The sequence below is a fragment of the Arvicanthis niloticus genome, chromosome 7 (genome assembly GCF_011762505.2).
Source record: "Arvicanthis niloticus isolate mArvNil1 chromosome 7, mArvNil1.pat.X, whole genome shotgun sequence".
Lineage (NCBI taxonomy): Eukaryota > Metazoa > Chordata > Mammalia > Rodentia > Muridae > Arvicanthis > Arvicanthis niloticus.
Window position 1 is genome coordinate 40746845 of NC_047664.1, and position 12798 is coordinate 40759642.

The following is a 12798-nucleotide window of genomic DNA, read 5'->3' on the forward strand; positions in this document are numbered from 1 at the left end:
GGGCCTGTGCTTAAGTACTTGTGTTTCTGTCATGTGTTATCAAACCATGACGCACCTTCAGTAAAGCCCTCAGAGGCAGCAGAAGGGAGCAGGTGCAACAGGGGTGTCGGAGAGTTGAAGAGAACAAGAAGGGCGTAGGCTCTGGGCTCTGAAGTCAGGTGCAGAGGGCTGAGCACTTGGGCTGGTTCTAGGCCCTGTGAGTGCAGCATCTAGCTCTACTACTGCCGTATCCCCCCCCCCCCCCCGTGCTGCTTTGTTGCCTCAGATACCACACTCTGGGCCGGTCCCTGGCCTGGTCACTGCAGCCAGGGGATCTGTCAAGGTTGGAGGATAGTGTCATTTCAGATGTCCACTCGTGTTGTGGGCCCTTCTATCCTGATGATCCTTGGGACGATGACTGCTTTTCCTCCCACGAAGACAACCTTTGTCCCCCCAGGGGTGGCTTTAGGCCTCTCCCTGTTGAGGAGCCAACCTCTCGTTAGAGATGTAATAGGGAAGGTGGACATTAGTAGCCAGTGTCTGTTGGGAGATGGGCAGAGTAGATGGCAAGATAGCAACAGTCCCATCAGACCCAGCACGGGTCTGAGACCTTGCTGGCTGAGTTCAAAAGGACCTATGAACTGCCTGTAACTGGGTCAGTCGGGTAATACTGGACTCTGGATCACATCACAGGTTTGAAACTTGCATACCCAGGAGTTAGTTCCCCTAAGGTCCCCAACCTGCTCACCTGGGGACCAGGTAGGAATGTGAAGGGCACCCCAGGTAAACCTGTATGGGAGGGTCAACCCTGCCTATCAGCTATGGCTGATAATTGGCTCTGCTGGTGGAAGTTCAGAGGGAAGGACAGACTGCCAGGATCATTTGTTCCTATGGTGGTGAGTTTTTCTGGTTGTGCCCTGGCTCTTGCCTCTCAGAGTCAGAACGTCTGCAATGTTCATAAGTTTCTCGGATTTCTGCAAATGACTGGCACTTGAGGGCTTTTGATAAATGGATTGGCCCAAGATGAGGCACACAGATCTTGGCTTCTGGGCCTCCTCTGGTATCTACCCCTGGCCACTTGTACAACAGGCTGGCGGGCTGGGGACTCCCTACCTTCTTTTTGCATTTGGCTCGGTCTCCGCTTCTGTGAATGTGACTGAGTTAGTAACCACTGGAAATGTATTCACCTTGGGTGACAGGATCAGCTGAGCAGCTCCTCGGCGGGTGTGGTAGGTGGGGCTTCTGGGCCTCTTGCAGCTTGGGTGGTTTATGGGAAACCAAGTGTTTTGAGAGCTGGTGGCATCAGATGTCTTGGATACCAATGAAGCTACAGGGACCTGGGTCCAAATCCCCATTGTCAGGGACAGGATGGCAGTATGAGCCTGTTGAAAACTGAAGAAACTAGGAGATGGCACACACTGAATCATGGGTAGATGTGGACTGCTGAACCCAGCCTCTTCCCAGAACAGACTAGACTGTACTAGCTATTTCCTGACGGCAGACCAGACCTGCCCATCCCAATGGACTGGGGACTAGGGTACAAAGAAGGCCACCTTGACCTAAACTTCCCTCTCGTCTGTCTAATAACAGATGAGACAAATTGCTTCCAAGATTTGTCTGCAGTTACCGCTTTGCTGCCTTCTCAAATGCTGTACAGAATTAGATTCTTAGATACTCAAACACGAACACCTGATTTTATTTTGTACATAGGCATGGCCCCAAATATCCCCTGAGATGTTTCCCTTGCAGGAGAGGGTGGGAGAATCTGGACCCATTTATATCCACAGAACCTTTGTGTTAGTGGAGCCTGAAGGTAAAACAAGGGTCATACAGGTCTCTAAGCAGTTGGTCACCCCAAGTCTAGCCAGGGACTTTTAGACACTGGTGGTAGTAGACACTTTTGTCATCTTTATCCTCCTTCTTGGTTATGGTACTCACTCCACTAATCCACGAGTTTACACAATCTAAAGACCATACACTTTAGAGTCTAAAGAAGAGCTTGTGAGCCTCTGCTCCCAGGGCATGACTCAGTGCATAAAATTCACCTGGACAGCTCCATGCCAGTCATAAGGAAGACAAGTGCTTTGACTCCAACCAGCTGTTACTGGATTCAACAGCGAGTCTCCTGTCCAGTGTAAACCACTGGGTTCGGTTTTGTAGAGGAACAAATGACTTTTGTGTTTACATCAAATTGCCATGTACTGTTTGAGCTCGCTGCACTCTGCCTCTGGAATCGGTTTTCCCACCACACTCAAGCATGTTTTATTTCAGTGTCCTTAGAAACCACCTTTCCTGAGTCGGGACGGCCTTTCCTGAGTCGGGACGGCCCTCCAACTTTGTGCCAGAGATAAAGAACACCAACAGCCAAAAAGTGAAGGCATTGTGTCTATTATTTATCTCACGATATAAAGCTCTATCTGTATCTGCTACTTGCACTCCTTCAAAGCACAGTTATGGTAGGTCAGTCTATGTACTGTGTGAAGACTGTCTTGTGTTTTCTACAGGGTTTACCTGGGAACTTATCACGCCCCATAGTTTAATAGTATATGCACGGGTAATATGAATTTATTACCTATGCAGTTTGGATTCTACTGTCTTTTACTAAGGGGTTGTTATACTGCACTATCTTCTAAGCCAGGTAATTGCCATGATGACATTGGCTGTGTCGGCTTGCAAGATTGTCACAGATGGTCTTGTTGCCTTGATGCTTTGTTAATGTCATTGCATCTCAGAAGATGGCTGGTTTTTTTTTTCCCCAGAGTAGGAAAGAAAGATTAAGCAAGTTATGATGGAATGAGAACGTTATATAAGGTGGATAGAAAATGTCATAGTTTAAACCTCTGCTTAAATCAATCAAATTATTGGGCTGCTTTCTGTACCAATTACAAGGACTGGCTTAAGAAACAAAATTATATGTCTAGTGCAAGCTTATTGAAATGTTAGGGTTTTGCTCAAGTTTTATTCAAATATTTCACAGTACCAGATTTGTGTAATGATACAGATGTTTACTAACCATTCTTGGAGGCTATGGTAAAGTGGGTGTGGTCAGACAGATTATAAAAGAGGGTACCCCCACCCAATCCAAGGCCAGCTAGGTCTCGGGACTGTGAGGCATATCTGTGGGGAGTCACCCATTCTCTTGCTCAGGGAGACCATGAATCCTCTCTCTCTTGGACTGACACCTCCCTAGGCGTGCCTCCTCTCAGTATGAAGCAAGCAGAAGAGTCATTGCTCTCCCAACAATTTGGTGAGCCTCTCTGAGAGGCAGGGAATGAGAGTTAAGAGGGCCATAGGTAAACTAATAAATCAAGAACAGGCTCTTTGGGATGGTAGCTTCTTGTTCCCAGAATTCATTGTGAGAAGAAACATCAGGAAGGCACAGGAGGCAGGTTTCTGAACAGGACCAATAAGTAGAGGGAAGTACCCAAGGGCCCTAGAAAATACCCAACTCAGTGTTTGTTTAGGGGCTCCCAGCCTTAGGCCTTTCCCCTCTTTCTATGGCATGCTCTTCTGTCTTTCTGAGGTGTTATCTGTCTGTGACAGGGAATGAACCCAGAAATCCCTTAGGCTGGCATTATCCCTGGCACATGATGTTTGGTATGGTATGTGTGCACTGAGATTGTGGTACATGTGGTACATAGAGAGGCACTAACCATGCCGTCCCTTCACACTAAGGTAGATGTGGACCATGTTTGCACGCGCACGTGTGTGTGTGTGTGTGTGTGTGTGTGTGTGTGTGTGTGTGTGGTGGTACATATGCGATGTGGTGTGTGAGAGGCTGATGTATGTGTGGTTTGTGCATTACAGGTGAGTATGAATCAGATCATAAATCAGATGCTAAGGTAGAACAGAGCCTATTTGTTTGGTATAGGTGGGATGTATGTTTAATGTGTGTGGTGTTGGTATAGGTGGGATGTATGTTTAATGTGTGTGGTGTGAGCCATGTGTACACGTAAAGCATGTAAAGCATAAAGCAGATCTTCACACTAAGGCAGAGACCGACCCTGTTGATTTAACCTTCGTTAAAAGCATCACAAATGATTTATTGTCTTTTTTTTTTTTTTTTTAGAAAGGAAAAACAAAGAATTCATCACCTCTGCTATGCCCACAGGTCAGGTATGCACAGGGCCCGGTGGAGAGTGCTGTGAGCTCCTGAGCTGATAGCATCTGGGCTGTCCATGGGGCTTTTGCCCCTGGCTGTGCAATGCATGGCACCTTAGCTGATGGGAAGGGAAACCCTGTGCCTGCATAGCTGTCTGCAGTTATGGAGATGAGAATGGGGAGGCTCTTGCGTCTACACACTCCAAATGTTCCTAATAGAAATAGTAACATAAAATCCAAATAGCTAGGGGAAGCCTACCCGAGTGTCCTTGAGAGTGACAGAGTGCTTGCGGAAGGCAAAGACCTACAGTTGGTACCCCAGGCACTGGTGAGCTAAAGTGGCAGGCTATGTCCAGGGGTTCTGTGCTGACCTTGGACCTTATGGAGACTGTGTAGTGTGTGAGCATCTCCTTTTGTGTGGTACTGAGTGATACAGTGCTGCAGGGATATGGATTGGGGAAAGGTCTCTGCTTAGGTTTCTTTTGGGATAGCAAGAAGATGTGTGTGAGGGCGTAAAGGTCTTAGAGTGTCATGGCCTTCACTGGCACTAGGGTCCCATTTGTAGCATAAGGAGGACAGCCTGCGGTCACCTCTGGAGGGACCCCTGAGCCCCAGAGAGTGGCAGAGAGTGAGAGATATTGGGGTACAGTTGAGACACTCCCTCCCACAGACCAGCTTTGTGTCTCATATAGCTGCCCTGGTCTGTGCCATTCTGTCTGGGACATGAGCATCTGGACACTCATCCCATCCCCTAATAGAGAGAGACTGAGTGCTGGAGCTGTCCTGGGAGGGTCCGTCCTAGATGTCTCCTCCTATATAGGCTACATTTATTCCCCAGGGTGAACTGTGGGTGCTGGTGGGTGTGCCAAGCAGCAGCAGCAGCAGCGAACATCGAGATACCTGGGTCTAACTCCAGGTCAGCCTGGGCTCTCTGGTGGGGGAGCAAGAGTTTAGAGGTGGGACGAGGGAGAGGAGGGGAAGGGAAGGGAATGCTGACTTCAGTTTCAAGGCAAAAGGTGAATTGTGCCAGCTCACAGTGTCCACCTGTGCTGGGTCCCTGACTTGGCAGTGGGAGCAGGCAGCAGGCAACTCTAGGGCTACCTCTGCTGCTTTCTTTCTACGACCTTGAAAGGGCCACAAGTCTCTGGATCCTCAAGTCCATTTTACCAGGAGATGCTGCCCTCCCACCCCTCTTCTGGTTGGTTCTACAAGGGTACCTCAAACCATAGGGCATCAGAGCCTGATGGATTCAGCCAATGTGCCTTTCTGGGGCCTGTAGACTGTTCTAGAGCCCAGACTTGACCTGAAGCCAGTCATCAGCCTAGAAGCTGTGGAAGGGCACACCCTGCTGGACGGAGCAGAAATTGCATGTAAGGGTCTCTGCCTTTCTTACCTCCAACCCCATAGCCCTGAGGGAAAATCAGAGAGATATTTGTCCCCCTAGGCCCAGCTCTGGGCATTCTGAAAGAGGGGTTCTGAGGGTGGGATTCTTATAGAACGTAGATGGCTTCTATTGCCTGGCCTTGAAAACAGAAAGCTAAAAGAAAGAGCCCCCAAACTCAAATAGCTCTACCCGGGCAGGTATGTATACTGCAGTGGAGAGAGTGGCTGCCTGGAGGTGGTGTTGGGTAGGTCTGGCCCATAGACTTCCTGGCTCTGGGGTCCTCTGCAGGGACAGGGACTGTGGGGCCAGGGCTAAGCAGGTCTACAAGTCTGGAGTCGGGGGTGGCTGCAGGCTCACCCCAGAAATATGCTGGTCCAGCCCCAGGCAGGAGAAGCCAGACCTGGGCTGCAGTGGCAAGTTGGAGCAGCCAGGGCAGCATGTTCAGGTCTAAGGACTGTGATGCCTCAGAGTCAAGGGTGGGGACTTTGTGTGGCACCACAGGCCCATGTTCAGGTGGGTCATGAGTCGGCTGTCCCGGGATCCCATGGGCCAGCTGGGGCTGACAGGGAGAGGTGTCTGTCCTCTGAGTGGGGACAGCTAGAGGAGTTGGCCTTTCCACAGGTCTCAGAGGGTGTGTCATTCCAGCTGTACTTGTGGTCCTGCGCCCTCTATGGAGGAAGCAGGAGGAGAGTGTCCTGGCCAGCTGGTGCCATCAGCCCACCAGGTAGCTATGCATCTCACGAGAGTTGATGCTCAGGACCACACCTGAGTGGTTGCCTAGGGAACAGGAGAATGCAGCCCATTAGCAGGGTTGGTGGGAAACAGAGCACGCAGGAACACAGGTGACCTCAGCAGCACACAGGGCCAACATGCAGTGAGGTTCCCTCAGCCTGTGCTAGGTGCAGGTGGAGGTGGGGTCTCCAGTGACCTAGGTGCTAACAGGAGGGAAGTGCCAGGTGCCACCGCAAGCAGTGGTCCAGAGGGCTGTGTAGTGAGGCACCCACTGACCTGCGTGAGGGCTACCCCTGGCATCGGCAGCAAGGGGGCACAGGAAGGGCTGAGGCTGGGCCCCCTCTTGGTAAAGAACACTGTGAATGGGGGATGGACCAGGAGGCAGGAAGAGAGATAAGGGACATGAGGAGGAGAGAGGGAACACAATGCTTGTCAGAGACCAGTTAATAAATGTCCCTGTGCAAGCTTCATTATGAGACCAAGCAACGTTCTCCACAGAGTCTGTCTCACTGTCCTACTGTGTGCTCAAAATAGATGGCACTGGTTGGGGAGAGGGGCTGGTGCTATGCAGGCTGTAGGAGCCAGTATTTGACTACTGGTGCTACCTGACTAGTCATGTGACCCTCCATAGGGGGCTCCACCTCCACTTAACAGCCCTGGTCAATCTCAGTCACCAGAGCACCATAGAGAACTGTTATAAACAGTGCCTAGTCCATGCCATGGTCCCTATTAACAGTGTCCTGGAACTGTTACTAGGAACTTCACAGCAGGAGGCTGTGGGATAGTGGGCCCCTGTCTTCCTGAGACCTCCACACCCTCTTAGCAGAGGCTATGACTTCCTTGCATGAGAGTAGGACCCAGCTATCTGGGCAGTGCTCAGGGCTGCAAGGCACAGGGCTATGCAAAGAGGACTGGCTCCCTCTTATGAATGAGTCAAAGTCTGGGTTCCAGTTACTTGTCTGCAAGTACTGTAGCACCACATGCTTCCAGGGTCACACGATGACCAAAGTTCTGAGGTCTGGGACCTCCTGCACGCTCAGTAAGTTACTGATGGTATCACAGTCCCAGAGCCTGTAAGTATGTCCTCTGAGAAATAGTCCTGGGCTGGCAGATGTGGGAAGTGACTGGAAGGGGACCCATAGCCTGGAGGATGCAGGCTTTGATGCACACTGACCTGGTTGGGATCCAAGGCCAGCTACTGGCATCTAGCTGTGTTACCCTGGGTGACTGAAGACTTAGCTGGGTTACTAATTCTCAAGGTAGGAGCCATCATGGCTTGAGGGCCTGGGATACATGTGGTATTTAAGGTAGATGCTGGAACTTGACAGTTAACCTTGACAGTGCTGTGTGCCACACTCTGTCTAGACACCCCAGCAGAACGCTCACAGCCACTGAAGGTGAGTAGACTGTGGTGTCCACCACCAAAGGTGAATGGGTAGGGCCTGTGTGGGACAGAGATTCAGGGCAGTAGAGCTCTGATTAGTCCTGGACACTGTTCCAGCTAAGAAGCCATGGCCTAGAGAAAACAGAGGTGTGCCACAGCCAAGGTGACAAGCCTGGGCTTCTCTTTCTGGGCATGACAGTAATGAAAAGTCGCCTTGGGGAAAATCCTGTGTAAACTGTGAAGTGCTGTCCCAAGGGTCCATGCCCAGGATGCTGCATTTACAATAAGCAGCTGGTGGGAGGCTGAGGGAGGATGTGGGTGGGAGGTGTCCTCCTGTGAGGGAGATTCCTGTCTCTATGGCAGCTGTGCAAGCTGGCCACAAACAGCAAGGAGCAGCTCCTTCAGCCTGCAGCCTCTGGCTTCATCCTCTACAGCCCTGGGGCTATGCTAGGACTCATGGCTCAGAGAGACTCTCTAGCAGGGCTGGACTGGCCCATGTTCCCTGGGCTCTGATGGACTCCTCTGTGGTGGGGGCACACAGGGCCACCATGCCCCAGTTCTTACCCTGCATGGCGCTCTGGGCATCCTCACTGTGGCTCACGGGACTTGTCATCTCCTGTTCTTTCTCATTGTGCATCTGGGCGTACACCGTCCTGCCTGGACGTTTCCTGCTGGTCAGAGGTACAGCTCAGCTCTGAATGAGCCCATGGCCCCAAGTATAGACAGTGCCACACAAGATTGTTCCCTGGGGAGCCTACCCTCTAGCATGCTCCCCAAGCCCATGTTCTGCTGTCCACAGCTAGTTGTAACCCACCCACCCATTTTTTTTAAGATTTATTTATTTAATGTATCTGAGTTCAATGTAGCTGTCTTCAGACACACCAGAAGAGGGCATCAGATCCCATTACAGCTGGTTGTGAGCCACCATGTGGTTGCTGGGAATTGAACTCAGGACCTCTGGAAGGGCAGTCAGTGCTCTTAACCGCTGAGCCATCTCTCCAGACCAGCAATTTACCCATTCTTTATCCAGGCATGCTATAACTGCTGAAGCACCGTCATCTTTGTCTCCCTGTGTCTGGCAACTAGGACAATAACACACACACACACACACACACACACATACAGAGAGAGAGAGAGAGAGAGAGAGAGAGAGAGAGAGAGAGAGAGAGAGAGACCCCAGTCCTGAGGGGCACTTGTTGAATTCTGTTCACAGAGATTTCCTGAGACTTCTCTTTCTAGTCTAGGCCCCAGGGGAAGGAGAGAGTGGGATAGAGCACACACTCTGCCCCACTAGAACTGAGCACATTGCCACAGGAAAGGGTCCTTGTATTGAGAATAGTCCCATTAACTCCAGTCAACCAGAAAGGTCTAGGACCCTTCAGAGACAAGAACCACAACCAGAAAGGTCATAGATCCATTTAGAGACAAGAAAACTGAGGCCTAGGGCATGGTGGTGGCTGGAGCTTGTGGAGGCATGTGGAGGTAGGCATATTCAGTACCTTGAGGAACAGAGAATAACTAGCTGTACCTAGAGTATGTAGTATGGACCATGTCCCCTTCATGAAGGGATACTCAGTGATGGATTTATGTTGAGGGGGTGGCCCTACCTGTCATTATAGACAGTGCTAGGAAGAAACAGACCTTGTGTGGCTCAAGATCACTGAGTGGCTTAGCATCTCAGCACTGGGGACAGTGTCAGTTAGCACACAGTCAGCCCCCAGCTTCCATGCCTAGGCAGAACTTATAAGCCCAGATGGATGAAAAGACAGATGAACAGGGAGGAGAAACCCAGAACTTTTCCTCTACTGACTGCTTAGAATTCCACTGCCCTGCTCTGCCTTTCCCACCTAGGGTGGCCTGGAGCTTGTGGGAAGGGGTATTTGGCCTCTGCCTAAGCTCTCTGTTTCTATAGCAACATATCCTTCCCCTCTTCCTGGTTCAAAAAGATCGCCTTGGGCCTGGGGATGTTGGGCCAGCCTCATACTAGACATATCTGGCCCCTCCTCCTCTTGGCATATGACAGGCAGTGTTCTGTCATTTGGGCCACATGAAGCACACTGGAGGGAAGGTTATAGAAGCACCACTGGACACCTGGGGAATCTAAAGGGTGGGGCTGACACATCACCCACAGGAACCAGCTTCATCAAGTGTGCTGCTGCCTTCTAAGTGACCACCTATAGGCCTGCATGCCCCACACAGGTTAGGACCAAGTCCAGAGGAACACCCACACTCACTTTGACATCCACCCACAGAGAAATCTAGAACCATCCCTCTGCTTGGTTATGGGGATCACACCCTGACCCAGGGCTCATATGCCACCATGCTGGAGTCATGCAAGGCAGGAATACTGCCCAGCTGGCTTGCCCCCACCTCAGTCTCCTTCTTTGCATGCCCTCTTGTAGACAATTACACTATGGCTCAGAGGAGAAAGCCTTTATCTGAGGCAAGCCTCTGGCAGGGCAGCATCTGGGCAGATCTCTGGGGTATTCTCAGTGCCAGTCACCTCAAGGGCTGCCTGCCCCTTAGCTAGGTCCTGGCCCTGTAGGATGAAGGGTGCTGGAGGCAGAGGTGTCTGAGGTCTTGTCACATTGCCCTGTAAAAGAGTGATCCAAGGGTGTGCCTGCTGGAGAGTGAAAAATAGCAGGCATAGAACCTTGAATCAGGTGGGTTTCACAAGGGGGCGCTGCTGGCTGTCTGCCTTTTGGCAGCACCATTATGCTTATCACCAGCCACCTTGCACTTGTATCTGCAGAACGGACCTGTACCTTCCTATGATTGTCACTCCAGGTCTCCCTCCCTGGAGCCCATGAAGAGGACTGTCAGCACTCAGCCCTTCTCTGCACACTGACACAGCAGCTGAGGGACATAGTTGGCCTCTATCATCCCTGGAGCTATCCCATGGTCACTGGGAGGACAGGCCACAGAGGGAAGGGCACTGAAGTCCTGTATAGGAGACACAGGGTCTCCCAGTACCCCTTGGAGTCAGTCTCTGTGCCCTCAGGTCACTGGGAGCCCCTGTGGCAGCCATAGCTGAGGTATGGGAAGTCAAGAGGCAGAGGTACACCCCACTGTCCTTGGACTTGAACTGTGCCTCCTTATCTGGAGGGCAAACAGTATCCCCTCCATGGAGGGTGACTGAAGAAGATGCTCTGGGTCTGTGCAGAGGACCAGGCTGAGCAGAAGGGAGCCTGAGAGCTTCCTGGTCACCAGTACAGGGGAGAACTCACACCGCCTTCCTCTATGGCCTGTGGAAGCCACCACCTCTGGGGCCATATGTCAAGACTGCCAGGGGCCTTACCTTTTGAACTTGTATAGGATGAATGCTCCTACTGCAAACAGCCCAACGACAAAGAGGACCACCACGGCCCAGTAGCCACCACTGCCACCTGGCCTCTGAGGACCTATAAGCAGAGAAACAAGAGGAGCAGTTGTGGGCTGGTTGTCCCCAGCCCAGGCCAGGATGAACCTACTTTGTGTTGTCCAGTGGGCCCTGCTCATGTGGCCGAGTGTACAGCAGGTTATGAAGGATTACAACACAACATGAAGCCTTAGAGGATGGGCCCCCCTTTCTGACAGTCCTATTATAACCCACTTTGGTTGGGTTTCTTTCAGAGGAGAGCTGCCCCCAGCCCTTCTACACTGGTTTTAAGTGAATCAGCAGGTTCCTGATGGTTGTGGAAGTTGCTTCCAGACAGGTCAAGCCAGATGGTGAGGCCTGGAGCTGGCTGTGTAGGGGTTGGTGCATCTAGCCAGAGATGTCCCAGCCAGAAAGGCCACTGGCAGCTAGATAAAAACCCATTTGAATCCTACAGTCACTTTCAGCATTCATGGGCTTGGTCCCATGCCCACCCTGCCCCAGGGAGGACCCAAGCCAGTTCTGTCACCTGCATCTGTGTCTCTCAGCTCCACCAGGATACGAAGCCCTCCTCGAAGGATAAAGCTGATCCCGCGTGAGTTCAGTGCCTGCTGCACAGCTGCCAGTCTCTGAAAGCAAAGCAGAGTTCTGGGGCCTAGAGTACTGGAGTCCCTTGGGGCTGGGAAGGGACGTGGCCTGACACTCATTGTCCTCATCCGGGAATGGCATGAGAGCCCACCAGCCAGGTTCACTAGGAGCCACTGATGGCACAGGAAGCTCTGCTACCAGCAAGCTCTCATTCCATTGCAGAACAGACAGAAGTGTCTCAGTGTGTCAGGCAGGAGGACCTGCAGTGCTCCACAAGTCCCCACCCTGGTCAATGAGGTCAGTGAAGCTTCCAGGAAGTGGACGATGATGAGAAGGGGCAGGGCATCCTACCTATGAGGGGACTCAGGAGGGGCAGATGGCTTAGGGGACTCTGGGGGAGCACAATGCCCTGCTCAAGATCCCTGTAACGTGGCCAGTAGGGGAGGCTCATGGCACACATCAGAGCTCGTCACCATCTGTATGTTGCCACCTATCAGTCACTGTCCAGGGCCCAGTATGGAGACCTAGCTGTACCCTCTGACATTCATTTCCATGGGACTTATGTCTCTGGGATTCCGACCTTAGCCAAATCCACTGGGGCAGAGCCAGAAGCTATGCCAGGCACAGAATCCCAGCTTTTGGAGGAGAGAAGGCTTTGCCTCCATCTGGACACTTATTATGGGCTCACATTGAACTATGCACACTAACACCAGGTGGTCAGCCTAGTGCCCAGCTAACTACCACTGTCCCAAATGGGGCAAGTTGTCCCAAAGGCTACTCAGCACCCAGCATTTGGGGACCTCTCTGTAGCGGGATATCCCCCCACCCCCACCCCCGCGCTACATTTGCAATAAAGCTTGATAATTTGGGAGGAGCTAATGTGGGAGGAGAGAAGAGTGGGAAGGAGAAGGTAGGCGGAATGAGGAGAGGAGAAAGGGAAGAGGAGAGAAGATGGCGGCGGATATCTGAGTGTCTCTAGCAGTCAAAGGTAGTTATTGATATCAAGGTGGTTAGGTGATTGGGTTTATAATTCTAATTGTGTGGGCATCTTGAAATATATTGAGCATTTCCAAATATATAAATATTGGATAATCTTTAAGCATTAAGAGTCTTTATTCTACCAGGTACCGCGGGCATGGCAGGTATTGTCTGGGGTTCAGTTGAGCTTTGTGGAGACAGCGTGGTAGATTGGCAGAGTCATCCCCCATGCTGGCATCTTATGGGTGCCAGGGCTGGTGTTTCTAGATAGCCAGAGCCGTGGTCCAGAGCCGGAGC

General features: G+C 51.5%; 1 protein-coding gene across 6 annotated transcripts in view; it reads right to left on the minus strand.

Annotated features, from left to right (window-relative positions):
- Positions 1 to 3990: 3990 nt before the first annotated feature.
- Sorcs2 (sortilin related VPS10 domain containing receptor 2) overlaps positions 3991 to 12798 on the minus strand; it is a 450334-nt gene continuing 441526 nt past the window's right edge. For 3 of the 6 annotated variants that reach the window (XM_076938388.1, XM_076938386.1, XM_076938389.1), the window contains exons 24-28: positions 11465 to 11564; positions 10879 to 10981; positions 8145 to 8251; positions 6473 to 6552; positions 3991 to 6241 (exon numbers count right to left, since the gene is read on the minus strand). In XM_076938388.1, coding sequence (XP_076794503.1) covers positions 6218 to 6241; positions 6473 to 6552; positions 8145 to 8251; positions 10879 to 10981; positions 11465 to 11564 — 414 coding nt within the window. In that variant the 3' untranslated portion in view covers positions 3991 to 6217. The remainder of the gene's footprint in view (positions 6242 to 6472; positions 6553 to 8144; positions 8252 to 10878; positions 10982 to 11464; positions 11565 to 12798) is intronic. The other 3 variants (XM_076938387.1, XM_034508299.2, XM_034508300.2) reach the window with 3 other exon arrangements.